This window comes from Neolamprologus multifasciatus, chromosome 6 (assembly GCF_963576455.1).
Source record: "Neolamprologus multifasciatus chromosome 6, fNeoMul1.2, whole genome shotgun sequence".
Lineage (NCBI taxonomy): Eukaryota > Metazoa > Chordata > Actinopteri > Cichliformes > Cichlidae > Neolamprologus > Neolamprologus multifasciatus.
The window spans coordinates 7,631,563-7,646,055 of record NC_140444.1 but is presented as its reverse complement, the minus strand read 5'-3'; the positions used below and the strand labels follow the sequence as shown (position 1 = coordinate 7,646,055).

General features: G+C 38.3%; 1 protein-coding gene across 4 annotated transcripts; it reads right to left on the bottom strand.

Moving 5' to 3' along the window:
- Positions 1-3,817: 3,817 nt before the first annotated feature.
- Positions 3,818-14,410, bottom strand: htra3a (HtrA serine peptidase 3a). Of its 4 annotated transcripts, none has more exons than XM_085162936.1 (10): positions 11,391-14,410; positions 10,859-10,967; positions 10,190-10,412; positions 9,575-9,772; positions 9,404-9,436; positions 7,791-7,908; positions 7,611-7,658; positions 6,360-6,417; positions 5,840-5,935; positions 3,818-5,650 (listed from the first exon to the last, which is right to left on the bottom strand). In XM_085162936.1, the coding sequence occupies exons 1-10, from the start codon at positions 11,815-11,817 to the stop codon at positions 5,482-5,484; spliced, it is 1,479 nt and encodes a 492-aa protein (XP_085019062.1). In that variant the 5' UTR covers positions 11,818-14,410; the 3' UTR covers positions 3,818-5,481. The 4 variants fall into 4 exon arrangements, with proteins under 4 accessions (XP_085019062.1, XP_085019064.1, XP_085019063.1 ...); XM_085162938.1 differs by having other exon boundaries at positions 9,575-9,769; XM_085162937.1 differs by having other exon boundaries at positions 10,859-10,964.
- Between the last annotated feature and the right edge of the window lie 83 nt (positions 14,411-14,493).

Here is a 14,493-nt window from a genome sequence, read left to right as displayed (position 1 = left end):
CAACCTGCTCTCAGCGTCAAAAGACTCCACCTCCAACATCTGGAAGTATTAGCCTGCTGCAACCATCTTGTTTTAGTTGTTGTAGCTACCTGGTTTACTACCACTTTACACAGTATCTTCGATGTACAATTGGTGATTTATTACTATTACTGAAGGCCACTCGGCAGCGAGCTAACATTGTTAGCTGGCGTTAGCTGAGGTTAGTTCAAACTGTTAGACTTGATGGATAGCATTAACAACCTGCTAGCTGCAAATAATCATGTGCAGTCCTGAAAGCAGACAGAAAGAAACATATTACTGATACAGAAATGGTTTACTATACAAGATCACTGCAAAAAGCGCAGCTTTATGTCCACCCTACTGTTACTCATTTTATATTAAGATTTAAAAATCTAGTTGGTATTGGTATGGCGAGTAACCTTCAGTAATAGTAATAAATCACACAGCAATAGTACATTCATGTAGTTGTAAAAAGCTTGATAATATATTAAGTAATCCAAAGTATTCAGAATACATTAATCTAACTGAGTAACTCAACAGAATGCATTACAAACTACGTTTGGGGGCATGTATTCTGTAATCTGTAGTTGAATACATTTTAAAAGTAACCTTCCCAACACTGAACATGTGTGGGTAACTGATGACAGAGGATAAAGCAAACTAAAAATAGTGGCTGCAGTCTGAAAACCAGAAGAATGAGCAGGAAAGACCATAAAATGTTATAGAGCTGATAAGATGCTGCATACTTGGTTGTTTTACTGTCCATATGTAACTCCTTACTACAAGCTAACCTTTCACATACCAGTTTTGGGAGCTGTTGATAACTTGAAATGTTGATAGTGGGAGTTCAAAATACAGACGATATCAGATCCGCTATCATGAGTGTCTGATATTAAAACAATTCTTGCATAAGTTTTAAGCTTAGTGAATATTTATAAATACTGCAATATCAAACAGTAGGATTTAATGCCAAGCACATTCACAACTAGAAATATTAAATGACCGGTCTTCCAGAAAAGGGCACCGTGTCTCCTACACAGTTTCCAAGTGTTTTATAAGCTCTGCAGTTAGTGCCTAAGGGCTAGGCATCTGAAAAATAGACACTGGTGACTAATTTTCCTTCTGAAAAACAAACTAGAAGTCAAAGAAAGAAGAGTTAGACAGGGAGGGCATCAGCAGCTCTGGCATATCTGCATATGTTAAATGCATGAAATAATGAAAGTAAATGTGTATTCACTCTTTCCCCTTTAGTATAATCAAAAGCAGCACATCTGTCATTTACTAAACCCACGTGGAACCACTGTTAGAATGGGTTGATAGGACGTATGTGTAGCAAAACAGAGAAAAACAAGTGAGAACTCATCTCCTGTCACTCTGAAAAAGCCAACTCTGAAGTGACTGTGGACTATTTCCAAAAAAGATTTCAACAAAAACAGGCCGTACTTTGAGAGGAATGCTTGGAATTCAAGCTCTCGTTAAATTTTAGAAAACCGACCTCTGGGAAATATAATCTGAAGTGTCCTGAAGTGCACGTCATTCCAAGAATAGTTTTGCACTTCACTGTGTGATAAATCAACTTATGTTTGCAGAAGAGGAAATTTTTTCAGCAAAATGCTCAACGCAACAGCACATGGGTGTATTTAATTTTTTCTAACACTAATTGTCCAGTTGTGGAGCATCACTGTGTGAAAAACGTGGTGTATTGCTGTGTTATCATCCACGCTGAGGATGTTTGTGTGCCTGTGTGGGAGGTAGGTTGAAAGACTAACAGATTCACTCTGTAAAAGTCTGGTAGCTTTGCCTTTTTGTTTTTTTAGAGTAAATTGCCCACGTTAGTAGTGATCAGTAAGCCATGAGTCATAGAGAGTAGGATTTGAGACAGATGGGTGTAGTTAGGGCCTGTACTTCTGTAACACCACAGTTTAACAGGGTTTCTTTTTTTTTTAAGCCAGTGCAAGCTGTCTATGCCAAATGCTCCAATCTGTGGTCTTGACCCTTAAACTTCCTCTAAATATAAAAGTTTACTATAAACACAGTCTCTTACTAGAGGTTGCCAGTAACACAGGTCAAACCTAATACTGTCAAGTGTTTACTGTTACGGACGTCTCCAGTTCACTTCCTCAATTGGACGAAAACCCACAGATATGCACAAATCCAAAATCAGAAGGGTTTTCTTTTCTTTTTTATTATTAGATCATTAATTAAACAGTTACATTCCCTACAAACAGATAAATTCATCCCTGGATATTCCGAGTGGCACATAAAGGTCCCGTGTGTGTTTTCAAGCATCGAGGAGATGATGTTGCTCAGCTTCCATTAAGTGCTGCTGATGGGACTCAAAATGCCATCAGGTTCTGAGGTCACTGATGACTCACAGTTTGACATTATAAGGGACGTTATGATTAACCCCTAATATGAATATCTGTTAGCCCTTAACTCACAAAGCATCAAAAGCATCATCACCATTTTTGTGTGAACATGTAATTGAGCTGACGGTCCATTTTTCCCCATGGCTGCCTCTCCTGGATGTCTAAGGTCTCTGTCTCTGGGCCTTTACCCTGGACTCTTACCATAAACTGAACACTGACAGATGGGAGCTAAAGTGTGGGTGGCTTTGAATGAAACCCTGGCGTGGAATGAGCGGAGAGACAGTAAAAGAGGCAAGGATGAAAATCCCTGAAAATGTCCTTGAAAATTGAAGAATTTCTCCAAGATGTGAAATATCCCGTGTTAAATGTGCAGCAGTGAGATGGCTGGAAAAAAAAAAGTCAGGTTGTTATTTATTTCACTTCAACACCAAGATATCAGATTAGATTGACAGCACCTTGGTAACATTACATCACAAGTGTCATCCGACTGTGATTCAAATGCTGATGATGGCTGAGTCATAGAAAACAGAAGACCACAGACAAAAGCACAAATATGGAAATCCGTCTATCCTTTGTAAATATCAACACTTCACCGAGTTCTTTTGATTCCTCAGAGGCATCCAATGGAAGACAAAACACTGCTCAGTAGACCATTTAACACTTTATTACTTCTAGAAGAAAGATGCGTCCTTCATGACACGTTGCTGCGGATCTCAAAATGTTGGTGTGGCCCTAACAGTTTTATTACAGAAGCTCATTCTAGTCTAAACAACAGTGTCTCAGTAACTTTCCACTAGAGCTGGTCCCCTCTTATCTACATTTTCCCAAGCAAGCGTGAGCGAGAGTCTACAGCTTTCTACTCCCCAAGGACACATGGTCTCATGCCTTTATTTTTCAGGGCTGTGTCCACTTAATACTACACTATATAACTTTATAACACTGATTAATGAAAAAGCATAGCATTATTGAGGCACTGTAAATTATTTCCATTTTCTTAAATGTGTCACAGGGCGAGAGGTAACATACAACCTAGAGATATCCAGGTTGTCTATTATGAAAACCTTATACATAAAAAAATCAATAAATAAAATAGTTCCATCTGTATACAATTGATCTTATTAAGAAAGCGGTTGAGAAATTATGTACCAACAAACAAAAGTGAAAAGATACAGCAACAGTACAGATCAATTCATGAAAGTTTGAGGTTTAAGATCTTTATAAAGAATATCAAAATCTGGAATAATGTGTTTAAAAATGTTCAACATCAACTATTTTTTCCACATCTTAAAAGCACAATCTTTGGATCGGATAGAGGAAAAATGGGATGTTTTACACCCATGTGATGTCTCGAGGTTAATAAAGAATTCTTTTTGTTTATAGAAAATGAGACATTATCCCTATATTGTTTTTAGCACTATGATTCACACTTGGAATCCATCTATCCTTCCATTTTCTTATCCCTAGCCTATCCCAAGTGTCACAGGGCGAGAGGTAATATACACCTAGAGATATCCTGGTTGTATATTATGAAAACCTTATATATCAAAAATCAATAAATAAAATAGTTCCATCTGCACGATTGTCTCTCTGACAGTCTTACGTGCTGTTGAAATGTTTAACTGTCTCTTCTGCTTTAAGTGCAAAAGGATGCAATCAGAAACCAGAGCTATATATAGACTTCGATAGTGCAGCAGTCCTTTAAGATGAGCGTTTGAGCAATTGCCACGTTGGGAGGAAATTCTTTATTCTCCACCTGCCATCTAGTGGACTCTTTGGGAATCATAAATTGTGTTTATTTCAAACTAAATTATATTTGGCCTCTAGATGGCAACACCTTGACTGGGTTGCATAGGGAACGCACTAATCTAAAGTACAAACAGTGTACAGAAGAGTATATGTTGTGCTTTAGATGCACGCAGAGATATCTGTAAAACTCTGGCTTTACTGTAAAAACACATGGCCTTTGTTGTTGAGTGAAAGTTTATATTTAGTGTGGGCTTAGATATATTGTTTTAGTGTGGACACAGCTGTGTCCTCTGCCTTACTGAAGTAGTCTGGCGCTCTGCTATAACAATCTGTCTTGGCAAGACTAGAAAACACCGCCCACACTCCAACAACTGCTCCATCAAGTCACACGCTGAGTGCAGCACAGAGAACTATATTAAAATCAGTCTGCGAGGACCGGCTGAAATGGTAGTTATTTGTTCACAGCAGGAGTCACTTATTAGCTACATTTCCTCCCTGTTTTTCCTGTTTATGAGCCCAGCAGCCTGTCTTTCCTTTTTGTTCTTCCAGTTTGTCTTTGCTTCCTTGACCTCTGCTTGTTCCAGCCAACGGTAACCAGACAGAGTCTTTGTTTAAATAAACAGGAAGGGTTTTCTGTCTGGGCTCAGTTTATGATGTGTGGACTTACAGGGAGTTCAAGTGGGTTACAAGGTCATTGCTGAGGTCATTTCAGCATGGAGGAAGGCTTTTAGAATGATAAATAAACCAAAACAACACTATTCAAAAGTATAAGCATATATGTAGTATGTGCAAAATGTCAAGCTACTGAAAGATATTTTTCTGCCATCTTAATTTAATTTGGCTTTCGCATAAGTACTTTCAGGCTTAAGAGTTCAGGTTATGTTATGACTGAAGATTTTCATTTCCAAAACAGGAAAGAATACAACCAGCTCTTCCCTGTAACAGGATTTTACTCATAGTGTCTGTGTTCCGTATGTGGAGGTGTTGACTTGGGTTTGTTTAAATTAGGAGAAAATCTTTCCAAGAGAGAGGATGGAGGAGGGATGAGAAGACATAAACAAAGGAATGGAACCTGCCTTCTGGAAAGCAGCTGCTGAACAGACGAGACAGAAAAACACACAACTGCACAGATCCTTCTTGGAAGCTTTTATTCTAAAGCGCCTTAAATATACAGTGCAATGGATTCTACTGAGCTGTATTTTGAAGTCTGTGTTAAACTACAGTATTTCAAACTCTACCAAAGCATACATCATCAGGCTAGTTGGGAAAGGAACTGCTCTTTTCCGTTCTCTTGTTTTAATAAGAAATCAGTTGACATATTGAGTCCTGCCTCTTCACAACTAAAAGATATCAATTCTCCCAGTTTTCAATGTACCAAAAGCTGTGGGTGGATATTGAAGAGTAAGTCATCGTTCCCTCTGCGAATCTCAAGTAGGAGTGGCTGGTCGCTCTGCAACACCTCATGGATGTCTTCAGTGGTCCTGACTGGCTTTGCGTTCAACTTCACTATAACGTCACCTTCCCTAATCCCTCCTCTAAGACATGGAAAAGAAAAGAAACTCGAGTCAACCATTTACTACAAGCGTGCCAGAAAGAGAAAAAGAAGATTCAGACTTATAATGACATCATTGTCCATAAATCTGCAATCACTTTCTGGAAGTATGAAACAGGGTGATATCATTTGTGTGTGTGTGTGTACTTTTTGCAAGTGTGTGAGAGCATACTTTTCTGCTGGAGTGTTAGGTATGACTTGCCGCACCAAAACTCCACTACTGATGTCGGGGAAGTCTGGGTTATGAAGTCGCAACTCTTCTACAAGACTGTGGCACACGTAGGACACAATATTAATGCTATTAACACATTTTTACACATTAGGATTTCAATTATGTAAAAAAGGAAGTGCATCACATAAAACTAATTCCCTTTTTGGACATACTCAGACATGCAAACATTTGATTGTCTATGAAACAGCTCCTGCTGACAAATCAAAGGTAAAGTTGTTTGGCTACAGAAAAAGTAGACAAGCAGCAATACCAGCTCCTGAAGCCAACTTATGTTTCCCATAGAATAACACAGAATTTGTCGGTTTGTTTGTTAAATGATTTATTTACAAAACAAATGTTGCTCTTAGTATTATTTGGGTATGCCACCTTTATCTGTAGTAGGACGTGTATTAAAGAACATTAGTGCAAAATGTATTTTCTCCTTACAGTCTAATATGTGTGTGACTTTGTAACAACTTACGCTTTGGTGATGGTGACCATCCAGATGCCTAAAAAATATCTCTTAACTTGGGATGCGTCTGAAAGCACAACAATATAACCATAATTTAAACACAGCCTCGTGCAAAGGTCAAGTTGGGCTGACGGGGAAAGATGAGCTGAGAAGACAGTTAACCCTTTAAGATCTACCATAGAACCAAGTCTGCCAGAGCTTATACTATATTTTTACATGTTGTAGTGCCATTTTTTGGAGCATTTCAAATTCATATACATCAATGCAACCATTATAGCCAAATTTTTAATAATATGTCTGCATTAAGTGCATAGTAATTACATAAATTGCAAAAAAGTGCAATAAACTACAAAAAAAATTGAAAATCGTTTTTGTTTTTTTAACATATATTTCTAGTTAGAGAAATTTAAGAGGCTTATCCCTCAAAACTGTAAATACAAAAAAGTTGCACAAAATAGTTTCCCACCACAGGAAATTTATTTTAAGTGTCTTCATAGTTTTATTTTTGAAATACAACAATTTTTATATACTGCAGGAAAAACGAAAATAAATATTATAATGCAAATTTGCAAAAAAGCAGCATATGCATCAAAATAAACTATTCCCAGCAGTGCAATATGAGTCCTAAGGATCCCAGAAACGACACAGAAAGTCATAAAGTCAAACATAACTTTTAAAAACACCAGTATAGGCTCATAAGGCCGTGATGGTAAAAAAAAAACTACATTTCCACAAAATGACGTCACTTTCGGTTTCGGGCAGGTCATGGCGGACATGCGATAGTTCACGGTGATGGACGTAGGAAGTGTTACAAACAGCTGATCGGTAAAGCGTGTTTCTGGAATATTATATTTTTGTTGCTGCAAGTGCTTTTTATGCAGTTTTTGCAAAGCTATATGTGGAAGGAAACTGTGACCGAGGACAAGCTGATGGCATAAGATGTAAGTACAACTCCTCCGGTTTCATATGCAAAAAAAAGTATTGCGCTAGTTTACGTGGTTGCGGTGCTACCGGGATTTAAAAATAGTTACGCAAAACAGAGCGTGCGGCTCACCGGCTTTAAAGGGTTAATAACTATTTTATTAAACACATATTAAAATATAAATGTAACCATTAAAATTATAGTCCAAATCCTGAGGATTTCATTTGTTATTAAAGATCTATTAACTTTGAGTCTACACTCTTAACTGCATGTTTTGCCATATTTTGACATATATGAAAATAGTTATAATATTTGCACAAAAACGTCTTGTCTCTCACCTGCATCAGACTGTGGTTTGTCCATTTTTCTTTTCTGCTGTCTCTTTTCTGTCACAACAAAAGCCAGTCAGAGTAGTAGTTAATGAAAATTAGAGACATATACTGGGGGAAAATAGTCATTTAAAGATATTAGATATTTTAGATAATAAGATGATAAACTTCACAAAAAAAAAAAGTCACCATCTTTCTTGTGTTTAATCTGTGACTCTGAGAGAAAGCGGCTGATGCGGTCTGCCGGTATAGCGAAGGAAATTCCTGCTGTCACTTTAAGAGTGTTGATTCCAATCACCTCGCCATCCTGAAGGAAACACAAACACATGTAGAAAGACAAACAACATGATGGCTGCCAAAAAGGACTTGATGCTGACATAAATATCAGCCAGTAAGAACTGAGAAAAATATGTCAAGATTTCCAGAAAAAAAAACTGCATCAGTTGGTAGAGCCGAGCATGTGGCACAACTACAGCTGCTATGATATATTGATAAAAACACAATGCATGTGCCTTTTTAAACGTGCACTCGTTTATGGCGTTATAAATGTGTCATTACACAGAACACTTTAAAGCATGTGACACATGATGTGTCACGATTGTGTCCCAGTGTTACTGCAGTCAATAAAAATAAACTGCATGTTTATACTTTGAGATTTTCTATAATTAATATTAGTAGAACTCCAGAATTGGAGTAACAGCTATAGCCGTTATAGCTAGAAAAAGCAGAAATAGTGGTACTGATCAGTGTATTATTTGGTGACTGTAATGTTTTAATCACTGGCCACAAGAAAATATGCTTGAACAAATCTGTAAATCAATTTTGAGCCATTTTGAGTTCATAGTTCATGGGACACAACCATTTTTTTCAACCATATATATTTAATATGTGTAATATACTGAATTATATTTATGAAATAGAGCCGTTTCTATTTATTAGTGCTCTTTTGCTATATTTTTCAGCCACTGTATTATTTCACTTAGTTTAGTTTAGATAGTTCCTCTTTTTGTTATTTTGGAGCAACTGTGACCACATAATTTTCTTAAGGATTAATAAAGTGTTTTGATTCTGATTTTGTGTTTGTTGAACATCTGGATTTCCTATTTTCATTTCTTGTTCTCGTAGAGCGTGAGTTTTATTTTTTTATGATATCTTGTGTTTTGATATTAGCAAGCGTTTCCATGTGTGTTCGTTTGTTAATTGTTAGTGTTTTACTTTGAAGGTTTGCTTTCTTTCGTGTCTTGCGTCAGTTTTGCTTCCTGTGCTCCTCTCCCTACTGTCATCCATAATAATTTTTCCGTAATTATAACCCTGTCGTCCCTTTTTACTGTTGATCTTTGGAATTTCCTGTGTGTGCTCCTCCACTTCCCTTTCTGTCCAGTTTATTTTCTTTGGAATTAACCTGGTACTTTGTTCTTCTTTCTAGATTCTCTGGGTTTTCGTGACTCTTAACTTTGTGCTTCTTGGAGTACTGTTCAGCTGGTAAAGCTCACATTTTGTTTGCATTCTGTGCCTTGTTATGCACACATCTACAAAGCTATTTGTGACAGTTAATAGTTTCTTTAAATGTGCTGCAATACATACAACAAAATCAGGTATAATGTCTGTAGTGTATATCACACTTAAGCTCCCTCTGTGCTTTGGGGAATAATACGTTTGTGATATTCAGGCTCATATGAATATCACAAACTCATAACTGTTTATGCTGCGTTAGTGAAAACTCCGTTCTTTGTTTGAGGCCAAACTGAAAACACTCCAAAATCAAATGGATCATCTACTGTACCTTAGAGAACACCACTTACCAAGTTAACAAGAGGTCCTCCCGAATTGCCGTACTTGACACAAGTATGGAAGATATAAAATAGAAACAAGCACAACAGTAATTCTTACACATATGGGAATATTAAAAGACAATTATGTAGTTCAATAATGTAATCAATGTGTATAGATGCAGATATTTAAAAATGTTTCACGTTAATAATAGCATCAGTTTGGATGTAGTCCATGTCTGAGTCCTTTATGCCCAGCTCTTTGCCATCTCTTTGTGCAGTGCTGACGATGCCGGTGGTGACGGTGTTCTGCAAGGCGAAAGGGCTGCCAATGGCAACCACAAACTCTCCTGGCCTCAGATCAGCCGAACTGCCCAGAGACAGCACGCGAAGTTTCTTCTGCTACAACAAGCACAAAAAAAAAAAAAAAAACACTCAAAAAATACCAGCACACAGGCGAAAACACGAGTATGTCAGAACAACACAGATGAAAAGAAGAAAAGACATTTAGAGGAAGAGGAATAGTTGAAAGCTTACAAAACTCAGCAGGTATTTCAGACAGGGGTGTGAGATTACACACATCAGCGCTCTGTCTGTGACTCACGGAGCTAGTGTTTATGAAAGTCTTATTAATGTCTAGCAGAAAACTGTCAGATGTTGACAAAGAAATGTGTCAGGATGTGGGCTGTGTGGTTTATGTGGGCTCGTTTAAGATTTATGGATGTAAAAAAAAATCTAAAGATTCATGTGTTTATATTTGAAAAGGAGAAGAGGGTAGAGAAGCTTATGATGATAGCATGTCAGGGCTTGTGCCCTTACCTGTGGATTGACCTTGATTGTAGCAATGTCTGCCTTCCTGTCTATGTCTTTCACCACGGCTTCATATGCGTCTCCGTCGTGGAGCTGAACACGCAGCTGTGGCCTGCCTGTCACCAAGGCAGCTGTGGTTACCACATGAGCGTTGGTCACAATCACACCTGAGTGGGACACGATGAACCCAGAGCCACTGGAGAGCCGCATGTGGCGACCTAACAGAGGATGCCTGGAAAGAGAGGGCAAATGAAAACTTATTAAAGTGAACATGATTAATAATAACAATAATAACTAAAATGTGCTTTTCTTGCATATATTTCACATTCTGGTTGCCCTATATAGAAGTAATTTTGGCAGCTTGGAGAGTTTTATGCCTTAATGTGATGTGCTTTGGACTAAATTGTACGCTTAATTTTATGCATGATTTGAATTTTATTTTAATTTTAAGCTTAAATTTGAATGTAATTTTATGCTACTTATAATAGCAGGCAAACAGCACTTGATTTGGCCCAATATCCCCAAAAACAGCCTGTTGAGGAAACAGGCTGCACTCGTTTTTTCTTACTTGAGTTCAAAGCAGACAAATCAAGCCATTACGCTATAAAACAATATAAATAAGCAATATTTGTAAAGCTTTTTATGTTAAATTTTAATATACACATACACAATCCAAACCTTAAGAACAGCTCAATGTGGACGACAGCAGGGGCTATTTTCTCCACGACATCAGCAATGAAGTTGAACTTGTATCGAGGGCTGCTGAGACGAATCAGGGTATGACCTACTGACAAGAAAACCCCACCAAAACATTAATACAGACAGCAATCAATCTATCTATAGCTACAGTTGGGTCCATAAATATTTGGACAGAGACAACTTTTGAAACAACTCAGACTTTCACCTTTAATTTAGTGGGTTGAACAAAAAAGATGCATAAAAATGTGAGAAACTAAAGCATTTTTGTAACACAATCCCTTCATCCCAGGGGACTCAAAAGTAATTGGACAAATTAAATTACTGAAAATAAAATGTTAATTTCCCCATACTTGGTTGAAAACCGGGCACCACGGTGGCTAGCACATATATGTGTATACACATATACATATATACAGATACACATATATACATACACATATATTCACGTTACCCAAATCCCAAAACAATTTATTCCACCCACCAGTTTGTGGCGACCTCAAAGCAACCCTACCTGCTCCTAAGGGCGAACAGGGTCCTTTGTGCGCTTGGCTGACCGCGGGTCTCCCCTTGAGTAGAGTTTTCCGACTGGCTGCTCTCATCTTACACACATTTCCATACGTTTTCCCGTCGCTCCCACACACTTCATGGTCCATCTTACACCGACAGACCCCTTTGGAGCCTCGCCGCTTCCCCGCAGCGAATAACTTGCACTCCAATCCATCCCCGCAGGGCAGGTCGTCTTTGCGGCCGCAGGGGTCTCCTTCACGCGGGGAACACACCAGGCAGCAGTTACATCTGTCCGGAACGTAGCCACCGGGACAGCTGGGGCTCGGGCACGAGCTCACGTCGCACCGGGAGGTGCACTTGTCAGAGCGAACGGCTTCGGTGATTTCGTGCGCAAAGAGAAACGCAGCCACAAATATAAAGAGCTGCATCATGTCAATAGTGCCAGAAAGCTTAAATAAATATGATATATATATATATATATATATATATATATATATATATGCCCTCACAAAATCATATTAAATTACTACACTGAAAACATTGGGGTTGCTTCTTTAAGAACTAAAAAGTAATCTAAGTACAATCTCCCGTGGCTCTTCTTGGTAAAAAGGACTACAAGCCAAGCCGTCTGTGTCTGCATATTTTTACAGCCTTGTGACTTTACATCACTTTTGAGAACGACTAAACTCATCGCCTTGAAGTGCACTTCCGACGGCAGGCAACTAAAATAAAACAGATACTGCGCGCCATCTAGTGGAAACAAAAGCTCATAACAGACAAAACTGCAGGGAAGCTTGTACAGGTCAGAAATTTACATACACTCATGGGCATGAATGTCCTGGTAGTTTGGGCTTCTGATTCCTTTGAAACGGTCTTAATCTTTAAAAAACCAAGAACTGGGTACACTTACTTTTTTTAATTTTGCATTTTCTCCAGTTCTTGTAGATACAGGCTCAGATATAGACGTACATTTATTTAAATATTTTAAGAAGCAGTGCTGAAGGTTCTACATTGTGCTTTTACTTGACAAATGCAAGTCCTGTTAAATTTTTAGTGTTCATGATTGATTACTTGGTAGTTTTTCTTTTGCCAGTACTCACTGGATTGAGCAATACTTTGAACAACGGGAAAGCCCAAGAAATTCAGTGACGATTTAAGAAGCGGAATTGTAGATTTACACAACTTAGGAAGGTCTTTCAGGGCCATTACGAAAAAACTGCAGATTACAAAACCATTAGTTCAAGTTACTGTATCTATGTATGAGTTACCGCATTGCCAGGATCTGGAAGAAGATCCAAACTGTCATCCTCGGATGAGAACAAACTGGTTAGGATGTTCTGGAACAGCCCAGGAACCGTCAAGGCTAAAGCGTGAACTGGAAACTGTTGAAACTCCAACATCACTGTCCACAGTAAAGAAAGTTTTACATCCCCATGGACTGAGAGACTGCCAACCCAGAAAAAAAGCCCCTGCTTCAAAATCGACACGTCATCACTGAAATTTTCACTTTCTCACACAGGCATGAGCTTAATGCCTTCTAGAGGAAAGTTTTATGTTCAGATAAAACAAAGATTGGGCTGTTTGGTCACTATGACAAGAGGCATGTTTGTAGGGGTAAAGGTGCGGCTTACAAACCTAAGACACTGAACCAACCCTCAAACATGATGGTGGCAGCATCATGCTCTGGGGGAATTCTTCAAATTCTTCAGCTTCACCTCAAATCAACATTTAGAGAAATGGAACTTGGACAGAGTTGAGTGTTCCAGCAGAAAAATAACCCTGAACAGACATCAAACTAGTTTTAGAATGGATAAAACAGGAAAACATCAAGCTTTGGAATGGCCCTCCCAAAGCTTCAACTTAAACCCAATTGAAAATGTTTGGATTATGCTTAAACACCAAGTCTATTCCAGGAAACCGACCAAATATCCAGCTAAAATTATGTCAGAAGCTTGTTGATTGCAACCAAGAGCGACTTGCTAAGGAACATTTAACCAAATATTAGTGGGTTGTGTGTATATATTTGACCCAGTATGGATCAGATAAAATAAAAAATAAACTCAAACTTGACTTTTGAAGTCAGTAAAGGTGTATGCTGTACAATCATTCCACCGTGGATAAAGAGCAGTTTAAAAAAGCCCCAAATTACCAGGACATTCATGCCCATGAAGAGTGTATGTAAACCTTTGACCACAGCTATATATACACAAGCAGAGTACAGAATCATACGTTTGGTTATTATAGTGTTTTAAAAGACCTGGTACTCTATTTTAGAAGACTGCCTATTGTTTTTGTGGTGACTTGAACCCCTTAACCTGAGGTTATAAAGAAAACTTTCCACATGAGGGCACTGTTGTGCAAGGCTCCGTGTCGCACTACTGCTAAGATGACGAGACATTCTGGTAGTATTGCAACATCTCTTTTCACATTTTATTTCCTCTCCAGATGTGTGTCGCTTCTTAGCGAGAATGTGTGGTGACCCTATTCAGCTGTGCTTCACATCTACCACCCCCTTGGTGTATATTGGTTTGAAAACCTCTGCTACACAAAGAACACACGTCACAATTTCAAGGCACACCTGTAGGAAATATTCTGTTTCTCGTCTTAAATGACATCACTGATATTCTCGAATGGTCAGATGAACCTGGGCACCTTTTTGTTTTTTTGCTTTACAAAAGGCCCCATTAGCTTGTAATCTTAAACCGCTCCCTTTGTCACTTTCACACTATTAAACATTTTCCATGGCTCTGGTTTAGATCGTGTACCTTTGCAATCGGCAAAGTTCCTCTCAGAAAATCTTTAATTGCTGATAACCTTTTTAATCATTTCTCAAGCTAAAAATTCACTGATTTCAATATCTCGCGTGTGAAGATCTGTTATTTTTGTTTTCACCATTATTACCCGGATATCTTTGGGCTTTAGCAGGTTGGGTTGGAATTACTGTTGACATATTTAATCTTAAAGTCAATAGGTATTAATCAGGTGCATGAGAACTGTCATCCTGCAGATAGAGCTCTGCTGAACAGACCTTTGTCACTGCTGAACTCCAGCTTGGTGCACTTCATTCTTTATGCCTTCAAATGAGCCTTTTCCTATAAACTAGAACA